The sequence below is a fragment of the Xenopus tropicalis genome, chromosome 9, assembly GCF_000004195.4.
Source record: "Xenopus tropicalis strain Nigerian chromosome 9, UCB_Xtro_10.0, whole genome shotgun sequence".
NCBI classification, from domain to species: Eukaryota; Metazoa; Chordata; class Amphibia; order Anura; family Pipidae; genus Xenopus; species Xenopus tropicalis.
Genome location: NC_030685.2, coordinates 7,719,140 through 7,732,813, shown reverse-complemented (window position 1 = coordinate 7,732,813; position 13,674 = coordinate 7,719,140). Strand labels below are relative to the sequence as shown.

The 13,674-nt window shown below is 45.4% G+C and overlaps 1 protein-coding gene across 1 annotated transcript; it reads right to left on the bottom strand.

Moving 5' to 3' along the window:
* Positions 1-1,553: 1,553 nt before the first annotated feature.
* Positions 1,554-13,674, bottom strand: LOC100495541 (transmembrane protease serine 9). Its single transcript, XM_031893377.1, is given in 9 exon segments — positions 1,554-1,966; positions 3,275-3,435; positions 4,266-4,534; positions 5,362-5,566; positions 10,543-10,849; positions 11,581-11,750; positions 11,949-12,220; positions 13,356-13,538; positions 13,540-13,674. Coding segments are annotated over 9 exon segments (1,977 nt in total). The 5' UTR covers positions 13,617-13,674; the 3' UTR covers positions 1,554-1,633.

Sequence of the window (13,674 nt, the reverse complement as noted above, 5' to 3'; positions counted from 1 at the left end):
GGGAGAGATGGTGCCTATAGTAGCAGTGGGGGGATAATAGCCTCTGGGAAGGGACTGGGGCTGTGGGATAGCAGGTATAGTAGGGAGAGATGGTGCCTATAGTAGCAGTGGGGGGATAATAGCCTCTGGGAAGGGACTGGGGCTGTGGGATAGCAGGTATAGTAGGGAGAGATGGTGCCTATAGTAGCAGTGGGGGGATAATAGCCTCTGGGAAGGGACTGGGGCTGTGGGATAGCAGGTATAGTAGGGAGAGATGGTGCCTATAGTAGCAGTGGGGGGATAATAGCCTCTGGGAAGGGACTGGGGCTGTGGGATAGCAGGTATAGTAGGGAGAGATGGTGCCTATAGTAGCAGTGGGGGGATAATAGCCTCTGGGAAGGGACTGGGGCTGTGGGATAGCAGGTATAGTAGGGAGCGATGGTGCCTATAGTAGCAGTGGGATAATAGCCTCTGGGAAGGGACTGGGGCTGTGGGATAGCAGGTATAGTAGGGAGAGATGGTGCCTATAGTAGCAGTGGGGGGATAATAGCCTCTGGGAAGGGACTGGGGCTGTGGGATAGCAGGTATAGTAGGGAGCGATGGTGGCTATAGTAGCAGTGGGATAATAGCCTCTGGGAAGGGACTGGGGCTGTGGGATAGCAGGTATAGTAGGAGAGATGGTGCCTATAGTAGCAGTGGGATAATAGCCCTCTGGGAAGGGACTGGGGCTGTGGGATAGCAGGTATAGTAGGGAGAGATGGTGCCTATAGTAGCAGTGGGGGGATAATAGCCTCTGGGAAGGGACTGGGGCTGTGGGATAGCAGGTATAGTAGGGAGAGATGGTGTCTATAGTAGCAGTGGGGGGATAATAGCCTCTGGGAAGGGACTGGGGCTGTGGGATAGCAGGTATAGTAGGGAGAGATGGTGCCTATAGTAGCAGTGGGGGGATAATAACCTCTGGGAAGGGACTGGGGCTGTGGGATAGCAGGTATAGTAGGGAGAGATGGTGCCTATAGTAGCAGTGGGATAATAGCCTCTGGGAAGGGACTGGGGCTGTGGGATAGCAGGTATAGTAGGGAGAGATGGTGCCTATAGTAGCAGTGGGGGGATAATAGCCTCTGGGAAGGGACTGGGGCTGTGGGATAGCAGGTATAGTAGGGTGAGATGGTGCCTATAGTAGCAGTGGGGGGATAATAACCTCTGGGAAGGGACTGGGGCTGTGGGATAGCAGGTATAGTAGGGAGAGATGGTGCCTATAGTAGCAGTGGGGGGATAATAGCCTCTGGGAAGGGACTGGGGCTGTGGGATAGCAGGTATAGTAGGGAGAGATGGTGATTATAGAGATATATTAGGATATGGTACTATAGATACATTCAGATCAATGACTAAATTAATTCCATGGGGTACTACAAGAAAACTCAGTTGACGTCTTTCTATGTTTAAAGAAATTCAGTGTAAGAATAACTCTTGCTGTGGAGATCAAGGTAAATAAACCAGTTTATTAAATTACACAGAAAGCACAATCATGTCTGTAAGACTGGATACAAATATGTGCTCCAGAAAACAGAAGAAGTGCCGCCATCTTGAATCTAGACTTGAGATATTCCTTATGTTCCATGTAGGAGTGGCTACAATGATAAGAAATCCCAAACTTTCATTGGCCCTCAGCCCCTGCAATGAGCCAGATGAACACAAGGGTAAAGGCACCAATCAGGTGGGCTGATTTATCTAAGGAAGATGAGGAGGACCTAATATTTCCCTGTGTGGTGGTGGTGCCAGCGGCGGTCGTTGTGGGTAGACTATTGGTTGTGCCCACACTAACTACATTATTTGTATTTTCTTCTGCAATGACCCATGAGTAGTAAGCAGGTACCAGGGTATAAACGCCGGGTCGGTTGCGTACGGCACATCCTTCTCCCCAACTCACAATGCCAATCTGATACCAAATGCCCTGTAATTGACAGACAAGGGGTCCTCCGGAGTCTCCCTGCAAAAATAAAGGTTTTTAAGATGGTACATTCCTGGCCCTGATATGGTTTATACCTCTTACAGAACCTTCCAACATTGCCCTGCAGGATGGGCAAGTCCATCTGATGATAAGGCAAGTGAATAAGGGGTAATTATATCTTAGTTGGGATCAAGTACAGGTACTGTTTTATTATTACAGAGAAAAGGGAATCATTTAACCATGAAATAAACCCAATAGGGCTGTTCTGCCCCCAATAAGGGGTAATTATATCTTAGTTGGGATCAAGTACAGGTACTGTTTTATTATTACAGAGAAAAGGGAATCATTTAACCATTAAATAAACCCAATAGGGCTGTTCTGCCCCCAATAAGGGGTAATTATATCTTAGTTGGGATCAAGTACAGGTACTGTTTTATTATTACAGGGAAAAGGGAATCATTTAACCATGAAATAAACCCAATAGGACTGTTCTGCCCCCAATAAGGGGTAATTATATCTTAGTTGGGATCAAGTACAGGTACTGTTTTATTATTACAGAGAAAGGGGAATCATTTAACCATTAAATAAACCCAATAGGGCTGTTCTGCCCCAATAAGGGGTAATTATATCTTAGTTGGGATCAAGTACAGGTACTGTTTTATTATTACAGAGAAAAGGGAATCATTTAACCATTAAATAAACCCAATAGGGCTGTTCTGCCCCCAATAAGGGGTAATTATATCTTAGTTGGGATCAAGTACAGGTACTGTTTTATTATTACAGAGAAAAGGGAATCATTTAACCATGAAATAAACCCAATAGGGCTGTTCTGCCCCCAATAAGGGGTAATTATATCTTAGTTGGGATCAAGTACAGGTACTGTTTTATTATTACAGAGAAAAGGGAATCATTTAACCATGAAATAAACCCAATAGGGCTGTTCTGCCCCAATAAGGGGTAATTATATCTTAGTTGGGATCAAGTACAGGTACTGTTTTATTATTACAGAGAAAAGGGAATCATTTAACCATGAAATAAACTCAATAGGGCTGTTCTGCCCCAATTGCATTTATAATGAAGTTTTTTGTCAGTAGAATTCTCATTGGTGAATTTTCTTGCATCTATAATTATGGCTTTTCTATAGCAACACTAGGGGGCGCAGTGGGACAGCATCATGGCTGGGTTTACAATACCTTTAAAGAGTCATTGAGTCTCAAACCATACCATCCAACTGGAGTCATAATGAGGCTAAATTTGGAAAAGTGAATGGGTCAGGGTCTTACTGCTTGGGGAGACTTTCGATGTGAAATGGTGGAATGTTAGTAGAGCAGAAGATATCAGACCTACCTGACAGGAGTCCTTCTGCCCTGCTGCATATCCAGCACAGATCTGGTCTAATGGAACCACCACACTCAACAGGGAATCAGTGTTGTACATTTGGTTACATGTTGCCCTGCTAATAAGTGGAGTCATCACTTGCTGCAGGGTCATTGGATAAGGTAGGTTCACTGAAAACGGGCAAAATAGTCAAATGAAATTCAGAAACACAAGAAACATTCTGTAAATATGAGCTGAGTGTTGTTCAGCACGGCTGTTCCCTGTACCAATGTGATGTTTTTTAGATTTAGACTCTAGTGGTCTCACTGTTTAGAGCAGTGGTTCTCAACCTGTGGGTCGGGACCCCTTTGGGGGTCGAATGACCCTTTCACAGGGGTCGCCTAAGACCTGTGGAAAACACATATTTCCGATGGTCATATGAATAATTTTATGGTTGGGGGTCACCACAACATGAGGAACTGTATTAAAGGCTCGCGGTATTAGGAAGGTTGAGAACCACTGCTCTAGATGAAAGTAAGACTTAGCTGGACCGGTGATCCCCAACCAGTGGCTTGGGGGCAACATATTACTCACCGCCCCATTTGATGTTGCTCCTAGTGGCCCCAAAGTAGGATCCCATTATTAAATTTCTGGCTTGGAGAAAATTTTACTCCAAGCTGAGCCTCCTTTAGGTCAACGGTCCACATAGGGCCACCAAATAGCCAATCATAGTCCTTATTTGGCATCCCCAAAGGACTTTTTTCATGCTTGTGTGTAAAAAAAGGTTGGGGATCCTTGTTCCCCAATCACACGCTACTTTGGCTGGGAAAATTCAGAGATTCATTCTGCCTCAAGTTGGGTAAGACTAAACTGAGCCTGATCATAGCTCATCTGTTAGACCATCTCCTTCTTCTAGGCCTCTCCCAGATTTTTGGACGAATGAGAAGAAATTAAAGGGGACAATACTTTTACATAGTTTATAATCAAATGAGACACTACATAATACGTAATAGACCCTCACCTTGAGAAGCAATTGTGCCCCATCCAGTTACCCAGCATTCCATGCCTTCGGTGAAGCCGTCAGATGTTGAAGGTAGGCAGATAGGCAAGATGTACTTGGTGTAAGTGATGGGGCTCGTTAGTCTGATTAAGGCAATATCTGTGTTGGTTGAGCTGCTGTTCGGTGAGTTCACAATGATACTGTCAACGGTGGATGTGATCTCATGTGGACTAATCAGAGACAGCTGGTAGGCGCCCAAGCGGATTTTATAGTCTGATGGAGACTTGGAACTGGCGAGAGAATAATGTATTATGTTTTTATCCCACAAGATGCCGCATGATGCTGGGATCCAAGGGGATATACCATTTACAAACCTCTCCTTGTACAAGGAGCAACAAACCTGCCTTGACAGAGACATAAAGGAAGACCATGAGGTCCCACAAGCTCCTCAAGCTACACTTACACATATCATGACTAGGGTTGCCACCTCCGGAGTGTAGAAAACCCAGGTGGGAAGTGGGATTGGTGACATCATTGGGGCGGGAGATGTCAGGGGTGTGGTCGATGACATCAGGGGTGGGGTTATGACATGTGATTGGTGATTGGTCAATCTAAAGGAGTGTTGTCAGTTTCTATAATGATCATCGTAATGCCTCTATCAGACTCCCTGCCTTACACAGCCAATAGCACTACATCCACAATGGTTGATCATCTAACTACTGTATGTGCTCCTGGTCTGTAAGGCAAATCCATTTAAGTAGAATCAGCTGATATGCCCCCAAATCCAAATTCTAAATGGTTCGGTCTAAAGTTTAGAACAATTATCTAAGCACAGTTTCCCAGCACTGAACAAGTCTGTCCCTTTATCCCCATGTCTGATTCCTGTGCCATATAATGACGGGAAAATGACATCATTATCTCTATATGTAAGGTACCAGCAAGGGGCCTGACACAGTGCTGGGAATCAGCAGTCTCATTGGCAGATTATTTTGCATTTATAATGAGATTTTTGGTCAGTAGAATTCTCATTGGTGGATTTTCTTGCATCTATAATTATGTTGTTGAGTCTTCAATTGCACAGAAAACAATAAAGTTCTACTGACATTGAGTTACTTACTATTCAAAGCAGTGGGCGGCTGTCATGATCCACTGGGTGGCGATCAAGGACCCCCCACAGATGTGTGACCCGTGATAGTCCAGACTGACCTGCCAGGGCCACGCCCCATCTGTGGCATCAGTACCGCCCACTATCCTGTTGGAGACCAATGGGGAACCGCAAGACAGGGTAGAAGTTGTGTCAGAGACTGAGGGGGAGACAGAAGCTGAAGGAGAAAAGTGTTAGAATTACTAATCACCAAAAATATTATCCATTTCACAGGGAGAACCTACTGTCTGAGGAATTAGTCTTTCAGATTTTTATTATTACTCCACGGAGAGTTGTAAACCCTGCTGCACAGCGCGGCTCAACCAAACGTTACTCAGCTGTTTCCAGACTACAAATCCCAGAATAATGTAACATATAATGAAGGGTGAGGCATGCTGGGAGCTGTAGTCCAGCAACATCAGGGTTGTATTTTTAAAGAGACAGTAAACTCAACCGTAAAGCTGCCCCACTGCGCCCCCTAGTTCTCTATAGAAGTTGATGAAAAACATAATTACACATGGAAACCAATTCACCAATGAGAATTCTACTGACCCAAAACTTAATTATAGATGCAAGAGAAGTGACCAATGAGAATGCTGATTCCCAGCACTGTGTCAGGCCCCTTGCTGGTACCTTACATATAGAGATAATGATGTCATTTTCCCATCATTATATGGCACAGGAATCAGACATGGGGATAAAGGGACAGACTTGTTCAGTGCTGGGAAACTGTGCTTAATGCTCCCAACTCCAATTGCAGGAACAGAGAACAGGGAGCCAGATTTATACAGATCAGCTGGGATTCTCATTGGAGGATTCTTTTGCATTTCAATGCTGCCAATGCGGGCCCTAGAGAGCTGGGAAAGTTTTATTGTGCAATATTGCTTTAAGAATACAGCCCTGATGTTGCTGGACTACAGCTCCCAGCATGCCTCACCCTTCATTATATGTTACATTATTCTGGGATTTGTAGTCCAGCAACGAGTCAAATTTGGCTGTGGCACCCTGGGAAATGAAGAATATGGCTCGCCCCATGTGAAATGTCAAAATTAAATATAAAAAAAATCTTCTTACAGATTACAATGCAGGATTCTGCCGGAGAAGCTCTATTAACTGATGGGTTTTGGAAAAGAATGTAACTTTAGACACACAACCCCAACACGTTATGTAGCTACTTACCGAGCAGGAGCAGAAGGGCCTCAGTTAAAGCCACGTATATCATCGTCCTGTCTGCGTTAGGACTTTCTGTTGATGCCGATGGTGGGACAGATTGTGTGCATGATGGCGAGCTCTGCACCTCTGGGCAAAACCGTTCTACCAACTGCACCTATAACATCTCTTTGTGTCTCGCTGTGTCACCGAGTGCGTCCAGATCTGCCCAAATCATAGATACGCAGCAGCCTTTGTGCTTTATGAGAATGCGAAAAAACCTGTCGGAACTGTAGGTTGTTCTGGTGCCTGGAGATACACTATACAGCGTGCGCAATGGTTTCTCCCCGGTGCGTAACGTCGCTCCATTGCTCTTGTGTAACAGACACAGGAAAGGTCAAGTCTACTGGTCTCCGTGTTGCTTATCTGCCCCTCTACTGGGATATCCTGGGGCTCATCTTTAAAGGGACACTAAACCCAACCGTAAAGCTGTCCCACTGCGCCCCCTAGTTCTCTATTGAAGTTGATGAAAAACGTAATTACACATGGAAACCAATTCACCAATGAGAATTCTACTGACCCAAAACTTAATTATAGATGCAAGAGAAGTGACCAATGAGAATGTTGATTCCCAGCACTGTGTCAGGCCCCTTGCTGGTACCTTACATATAGAGATAATTATGTCATTTCCCCGTCATTATATGGCACAGGAATCAGACATGGGGATAAAGGGACAGACTTGTTCAGTGCTGGGAAACTGTGCTTAATGCTCCCAACTCCAATTGCAGGAACAGAGAACAGGGAGCCAGATTTATACAGATCAGCTGGGATTCTCATTGGAGGATTCTTTTGCATTTCAATGCTGCCAATGCGGGCCCTAGAGAGCTGGGAAAGTTTTATTGTGCAATATTGCTTTAAGAATACAGCCCTGATGTTGCTGGACTACAGCTCCCAGCATGCCTCACCCTTCATTATATGTTACATTATTCTGGGATTTGTAGTCCAGCAACAGCTGAGTAACGTTTGGTTGAGCCGTGCTATGGAGCAGGGTGTACATCCCCTTTAAATCTGTGGTGGACGCTGCCAAATAAGCAAAATAGGGACTAAACGGAAATAAAAATAATATTCACCTAGAATGCAGGATAACTACTCCTTCAATCCACCCTGGCCATGCCCATTACTCTCAAACACATTCATGACTTGCCCAAAATCCCACTGAAAGCCCTTAGACTTTTGTGGTCTGTGAATTGGACCCTCAAGCCTGCCTATGCTTCCCGTGTGTGCCATACTCTGCCTGCCCTATGCTGCCTGTGTGTGCCATACTCTGCCTGCCCTATGCTGCCTGTGTGTGCCATACTCTGCCTGCCCTACCCTGCCTGTGTGTGCCATACTCTGCCTGCCCTATGCTGCCTATGTGTGCCATACTCTGCCTGCCCTATACTGCCTGTGTGTGCCATACTCTGCCTGCCCTATGCTTCCTGTGTGTGCCATACTCTGCCTGCCATATGCTGCCTGTGTGTGCCATACTCTGCCTGCCCTATGCTGCCTGTGTGTGCCATACTCTGCCTGCCCTATACTGCCTGTGTGTGCCATACTCTGCCTGCCCTACCCTGCCTGTGTGTGCCATACTCTGCCTTCCCTATGCTGCCCGTGTATGCCATACTCTGCCTGCCCTATGCTGCCTGTGTGTGCCATACTCTGCCTGCCCTATGCTGCCTGTGTGTGCCATACTCTGCCTACCCTATGCTGCCCGTGTATGCCATACTCTGCCTGCCCTATGCTGCCTGTGTGTGCCATACTCTGCCTGCCCTATGCTGCCTGTGTGTGCCATACTCTGCCTGCCCTATGCTTCCTGTGTGTGCCATACTCTGCCTTCCCTATGCTGCCTGTGTGTGCCATACTCTGTCTGCCCTACCCTGGCTGTGTGTGCCATACTCTGCTTGCCCTATGCTGCCTGTGTGTGCCATACTCTGCCTGCCCTATACTGCCTGTGTGTGCATACTCTGCCTGCCCTATGCTTCCTGTGTGTGCCATACTCTGCCTGCCATATGCTGCCTGTGTGTGCCATACTCTGCCTGCCCTATGCTGCCTGTGTGTGCCATACTCTGCCTGCCCTATGCTGCCCGTGTATGCCATACTCTGCCTGCCCTATGCTGCCTGTGTGTGCCATACTCTGCCTGCCCTATGCTTCCTGTGTGTGCCATACTCTGCCTGCCCTATGCTGCCTGTGTGTGCCATACTCTGCCTGCCCTATACTTCCTGTGTGTGCCATACTCTGCCTGCCCTATGCTGCCTGTGTGTTCCATACCCTGTCTGCCCTACCCTGGCTGTGTGTGCCATACTCTGCTTGCCCTATGCTGCCTGTGTGTGCCATACTCTGCTTGCCCTATGCTGCCTGTGTGTGCCATACTCTGCTTGCCCTATGCTGCCTGTGTGTGCCATACTCTGCCTGCCCTATGCTGCCTGTGTGTGCCATACATTGTTGATGAGAAATGTGCGCTGCTAATAGGCGCTAGCTTGGAGGAGGGGCTGTATGACCCAGGCCCAACCTCACCCCAGGCATAGGGTATTTTTTGCTAAAGGTCAGGGTTAAAGCTGGGTTAAGTACATAAACAAGGTACAGTGGGTCACCATTTTAGTGACCTGCAAAATTCAAGGTCCCCAGTTGCCCTCCTTAGATTGGGAGGTGGGTAATTATTCAGTTTGTTGCCACTTATGGTTTTGAGAGCAGTGGGTACACTAGGTTGGTCTTCCTTTGGAGAGTGTTTTAGGTACATAGCTAGACTGCCAGGGGGTAATGTTTGCCACAACTGGGAGGTGGGCCCTTGTCAGCCTGCCAGGGGGGTCAGTTCTGGTATGGGTCCATAAGGCTGTGTGGAAGAAGAATGGAAATTGCTTTAATGGCATTGTAACAGTGAGCCCTGGAACTTGATAGCTCTGGACTAGTTGCAAATGAGAGTCAATTGGGGCATTTCCTATGGGCTACGCAGCTCACAGCTAGAGGATATTGCTGCTCAGTCTATGGTGGAGAGAACTTACAAGAATTCTGGAGGACAATTCCATGTTCTGTGTAAGATATTATGCTCGTCACATCATTTACATCACTGGTATTAAGATACTGATACATCTGTATTGTTGCATTGTATATTTCTGTATTGTTAGGAAGGTGTGGCCAGTAGAGTTCACTGGCCTTCAACACCATAGTTTCCCTCCCCAAGGAACGGTTGAGCAACAAAGATTGCACCAAGATCAAGATGTGTAATACTTCCTAAGATCTCGAAGAACCCCAGGCTTCTGTTGCATTGTGAAATGTCAGTGTTCATGAGTCCACCATCAGGAGAACATTAGGAGAACATTGAACATTGCTGTCCAACTACAGTTTTCTAAAGGCCATGTGGAGAACTCTACTGGAAGAACGATGAGACCTTATCCCATCTGTGGCGGTATTATGGTTTGGACTTGTTTTGCTGCCTCTGGACCAGGACAGCCTACCATCACTGATGAAACTATGAATTGTTCCAGTAAATTCTGCTGGAAAATGTCCAGGTATCCAACTGAATCTCTAAAGAAAGTTGGTTAAGCACCAAGACAATGACCCTAATCACACAAGTCCATCTACCATATAATGGTTAAAGCAGAACAAAGTGAATGTTTTGGAATGAGTCCAAGTCCTGACCCATAAAAATATTGTGAAAAACCCTGATGCAGGCATGGAAGCCCAACAACATCCAAGTTGAAGCAGTTTCGCAATGAGGAATGGGATAGAATTCCATCATTTTATTATTTGAAATGAACTAAACAATGAAACACTATAATAAAAAGGAATATATAACGTATTCATCGGATCACTATCAACTTTAGTATATAATAAATATTTGCCTTTACTCAACAATATATATTAAATATATATTAAATATCAGCTTGCCTGGGCCTATTTTGAACCCCAGTACATGTACTTCAGGATATGCCGCCATCACATGATTTTGTATTTTCTAGATGTAGCTTAGTCCTTAGCCATGGCAATGAGCCAGATGCAGAGTAAGGAACAGGCACCGGGCAGGGGGGCTGATTTACTTAAGGAAAATAAGGAGGATACATTTGATATTAGAGTGGGGGGTGCTGTTGTGGGTACACTGTCTACATTGACTGTATTTTCTGTTGCATTGTATGAGGAGAGCCATGATTGGTAGGCCGGCACCAGAGTATAAACGCCAGGTCGGTTGGCAATGGCACATCCATCTCCCCAAGTCACAAAGCCAATCTGATACCAGATTCCTTGTAATTTACAGACAAGGGGTCCCCCGGAGTCTCCCTGCAAAACAAAAAGGCAAAAATCAGCAATGGCTGTTATTGCACATTATACGGTTAGAGAAGGATACAAGCTAGTCATCCAGTTAACTGCCTACAAAATGGCTTCCCTTAGTTACTGGGCAGAAAGGTTTGTATCTAGGGGTGCTGCTACCATAAGGGAAACTTGCCTCAAACGGAAGCTCCTTCAGAGTTATCAGGGGGGCCAAAAAGCCATTCCGGGTAACTTTAAGAGCCTGGTTATTAAACCGTAGCCTCGGCTCTTCTTCACTAGTGATATGGCCCCCTCTGGACCCACCCATCTATTCTAGAACATCTATTCCAGGAACCAAGATAAAACTGGAGAATTAAGGTCCCCATACACGGGCCGATAGTAGCTGCCGATATTGGTCCCTTAGACAGATTCGGCAGCTCATCGGCCCGTGTATGGGCACTACCGACGGGCCTGCCCGACCGACATCTGGCCTGAAATCGGACAGATCTCGATTGGGCAGGTTAAAAAATCTAGTTGTATCGGGGAACTCATCAGCTCGTTAATGCGGTCCCCATACCGACTTTGCCTATACCGGTCATTATAATTCGATTGTTTGGCCCCAGGGCCAAAGGATCAAATTAGCCTGGATTCTTCCGATATCGTCCACCCGTAGGTGGGGGATATTGGGAGAAGATCCGCTCGCTTGGCTTGGGTTTCAGAATTTAGAAATGTATTGGTGGAATAGAAGATATCAGACCTACCTGACAGGAGTCCTTCTGCCCTGCTGCATAGCCGGCACAGATCTGATCTGATGGGATTATGGCAGTACTAGAAGGCACATTCGTTCCGATGTGGTACATCTGGTCACAACTTGTCCTACTAATAAGTGGGGTCATCACTTGCTGCAAGGTCTGGGGATATGGTAGGTTCACTGAAAAGAGACAAAGATATGTCATTACCAGGCAGATACTTAGTGTAGTAAATGAACACTACTCCTTCTACAAGCTACCAAGATGAGGCAGGACAAGTGTCTCTAAGGAGGCATAAGCTGATAGTTGGGAATAAAAGATATCTTTACCTAGTTTGTATTAAATGAGAGGTTCCCTAACTGGCTTAAAAAGACCCTCACCTTGAAACGCAGTTGTGCCCCATCCAGTTACCCAGCATTCCATGCCTTCAGGAAAGCTGTTAGATGTTGAAGGCAAGCAGACAGGTAGGATGTACGGGGTGTAGGTGATGGGACTTGTCGGTCTGATTAAGGCAATGTCTCCATAATGAGATGAGCTGTCAAACTGGGAGTTCACAATAATTCTGTCCACCTTGTATGTGATCTCATTGGGGCTTGTCAGAGACAACTGGTAGGCGCCCAGCCGAACCTCAAAGTCTGATGGGGACTGGGAACTGGTAGGAGAATAACAAGGAAAAATGAACATGCTCATTCAATATAAACCCAATAGGGCTGTTCTGCCCCAATAAGGGGTAATTATATCTTAGTTGGGATCAAGTACAGGTACTGTTTTATTATTACAGAGAAAAGGGAATCATTTAACCATGAAATAAACCCAATAGGGCTGTTCTGCCCCAATAAGGGGTAATTATATCTTAGTTGGGATCAAGTACAGGTACTGTTTTATTATTACAGAGCAAAGGGAATCATTTAACCATTAAATAAACCCAATAGGGCTGTTCTGCCCCCAATAAGTGGTAATTATATCTTAGTTGGGATCAAGTACAGGTACTGTTTTATTATTATAGAGAAAAGGGAATCATTTAACCATTAAATAAACCCAATAGGGCTGTTCTGCCCCAATAAGGGGAAATTATATCTTTGTTGGGATCAAGTACAGGTACTGTTTTATTATTACAGAGAAAAGGGAATCATTTAACCATGAAATAAACCCAATAGGGCTGTTCTGCCCCCAATAAGGGGTAATTATATCTTAGTTGGGATCAAGTACAGGTACTGTTTTATTATTACAGAGAAAAGGGAATCATTTAACCATTAAATAAACCCAATAGGGCTGTTCTGCCCCAATAAGGGGTAATTATATCTTAGTTGGGATCAAGTACAGGTACTGTTTTATTATTACAGAGAAAAGGGAATCATTTAACCATTAAATAAACCCAATAGGGCTGTTCTGCCCCAATAAGGGGTAATTATATCTTAGTTGGGATCAAGTGCAGGTACTGTTTTATTATTACAGAGAAAAGGGAATCATTTAACCATTAAATAAACCCAATAGGGCTGTTCTGCCCCAATAAGGGGTAATTATATCTTAGTTGGGATCAAGTACAGGTACTGTTTTATTATTACAGAGAAAAGGGAATCATTTAACCATGAAATAAACCCAATAGGGCTGTTCTGCCCCAATAAGGGGTAATTATATCTTAGTTGGGATCAAGTACAGGTACTGTTTTATTATTACAGAGAAAAGGGAATCATTTAACCATGAAATAAACCCAATAGGGCTGTTCTGAACCTTTGTGGTCTGTGTAGTAAAATAAGAGAATTGGTTCAGTCTGAACTGATACTTACATTAAGAAGCAGTGGGCGGCAGTCAGAATCCAATGAGTGCCAATCACAGACCCCCCGCAGATGTGTATCCCTTTATAGCGCAGACTGACCTGCCAAGGCCATGCCCCCTCGGTGGCAGCAGAACCTCCAACTATCCTATTTGGGAGCAACGGGGAACCGCAAACCAGTGGGGCGGCAGTTGTGTCGGCAAAGACTGAGGTGAGGAGAGAAGCTAAGGAGGAGAAAGGTCAGCGTTACAAAGCTCAGCACCAAAAATGTCATCGATATAACAGGAAGACTATACGGCCTGTGGGATTGGTCTTTTAACCCAACCGTAAAG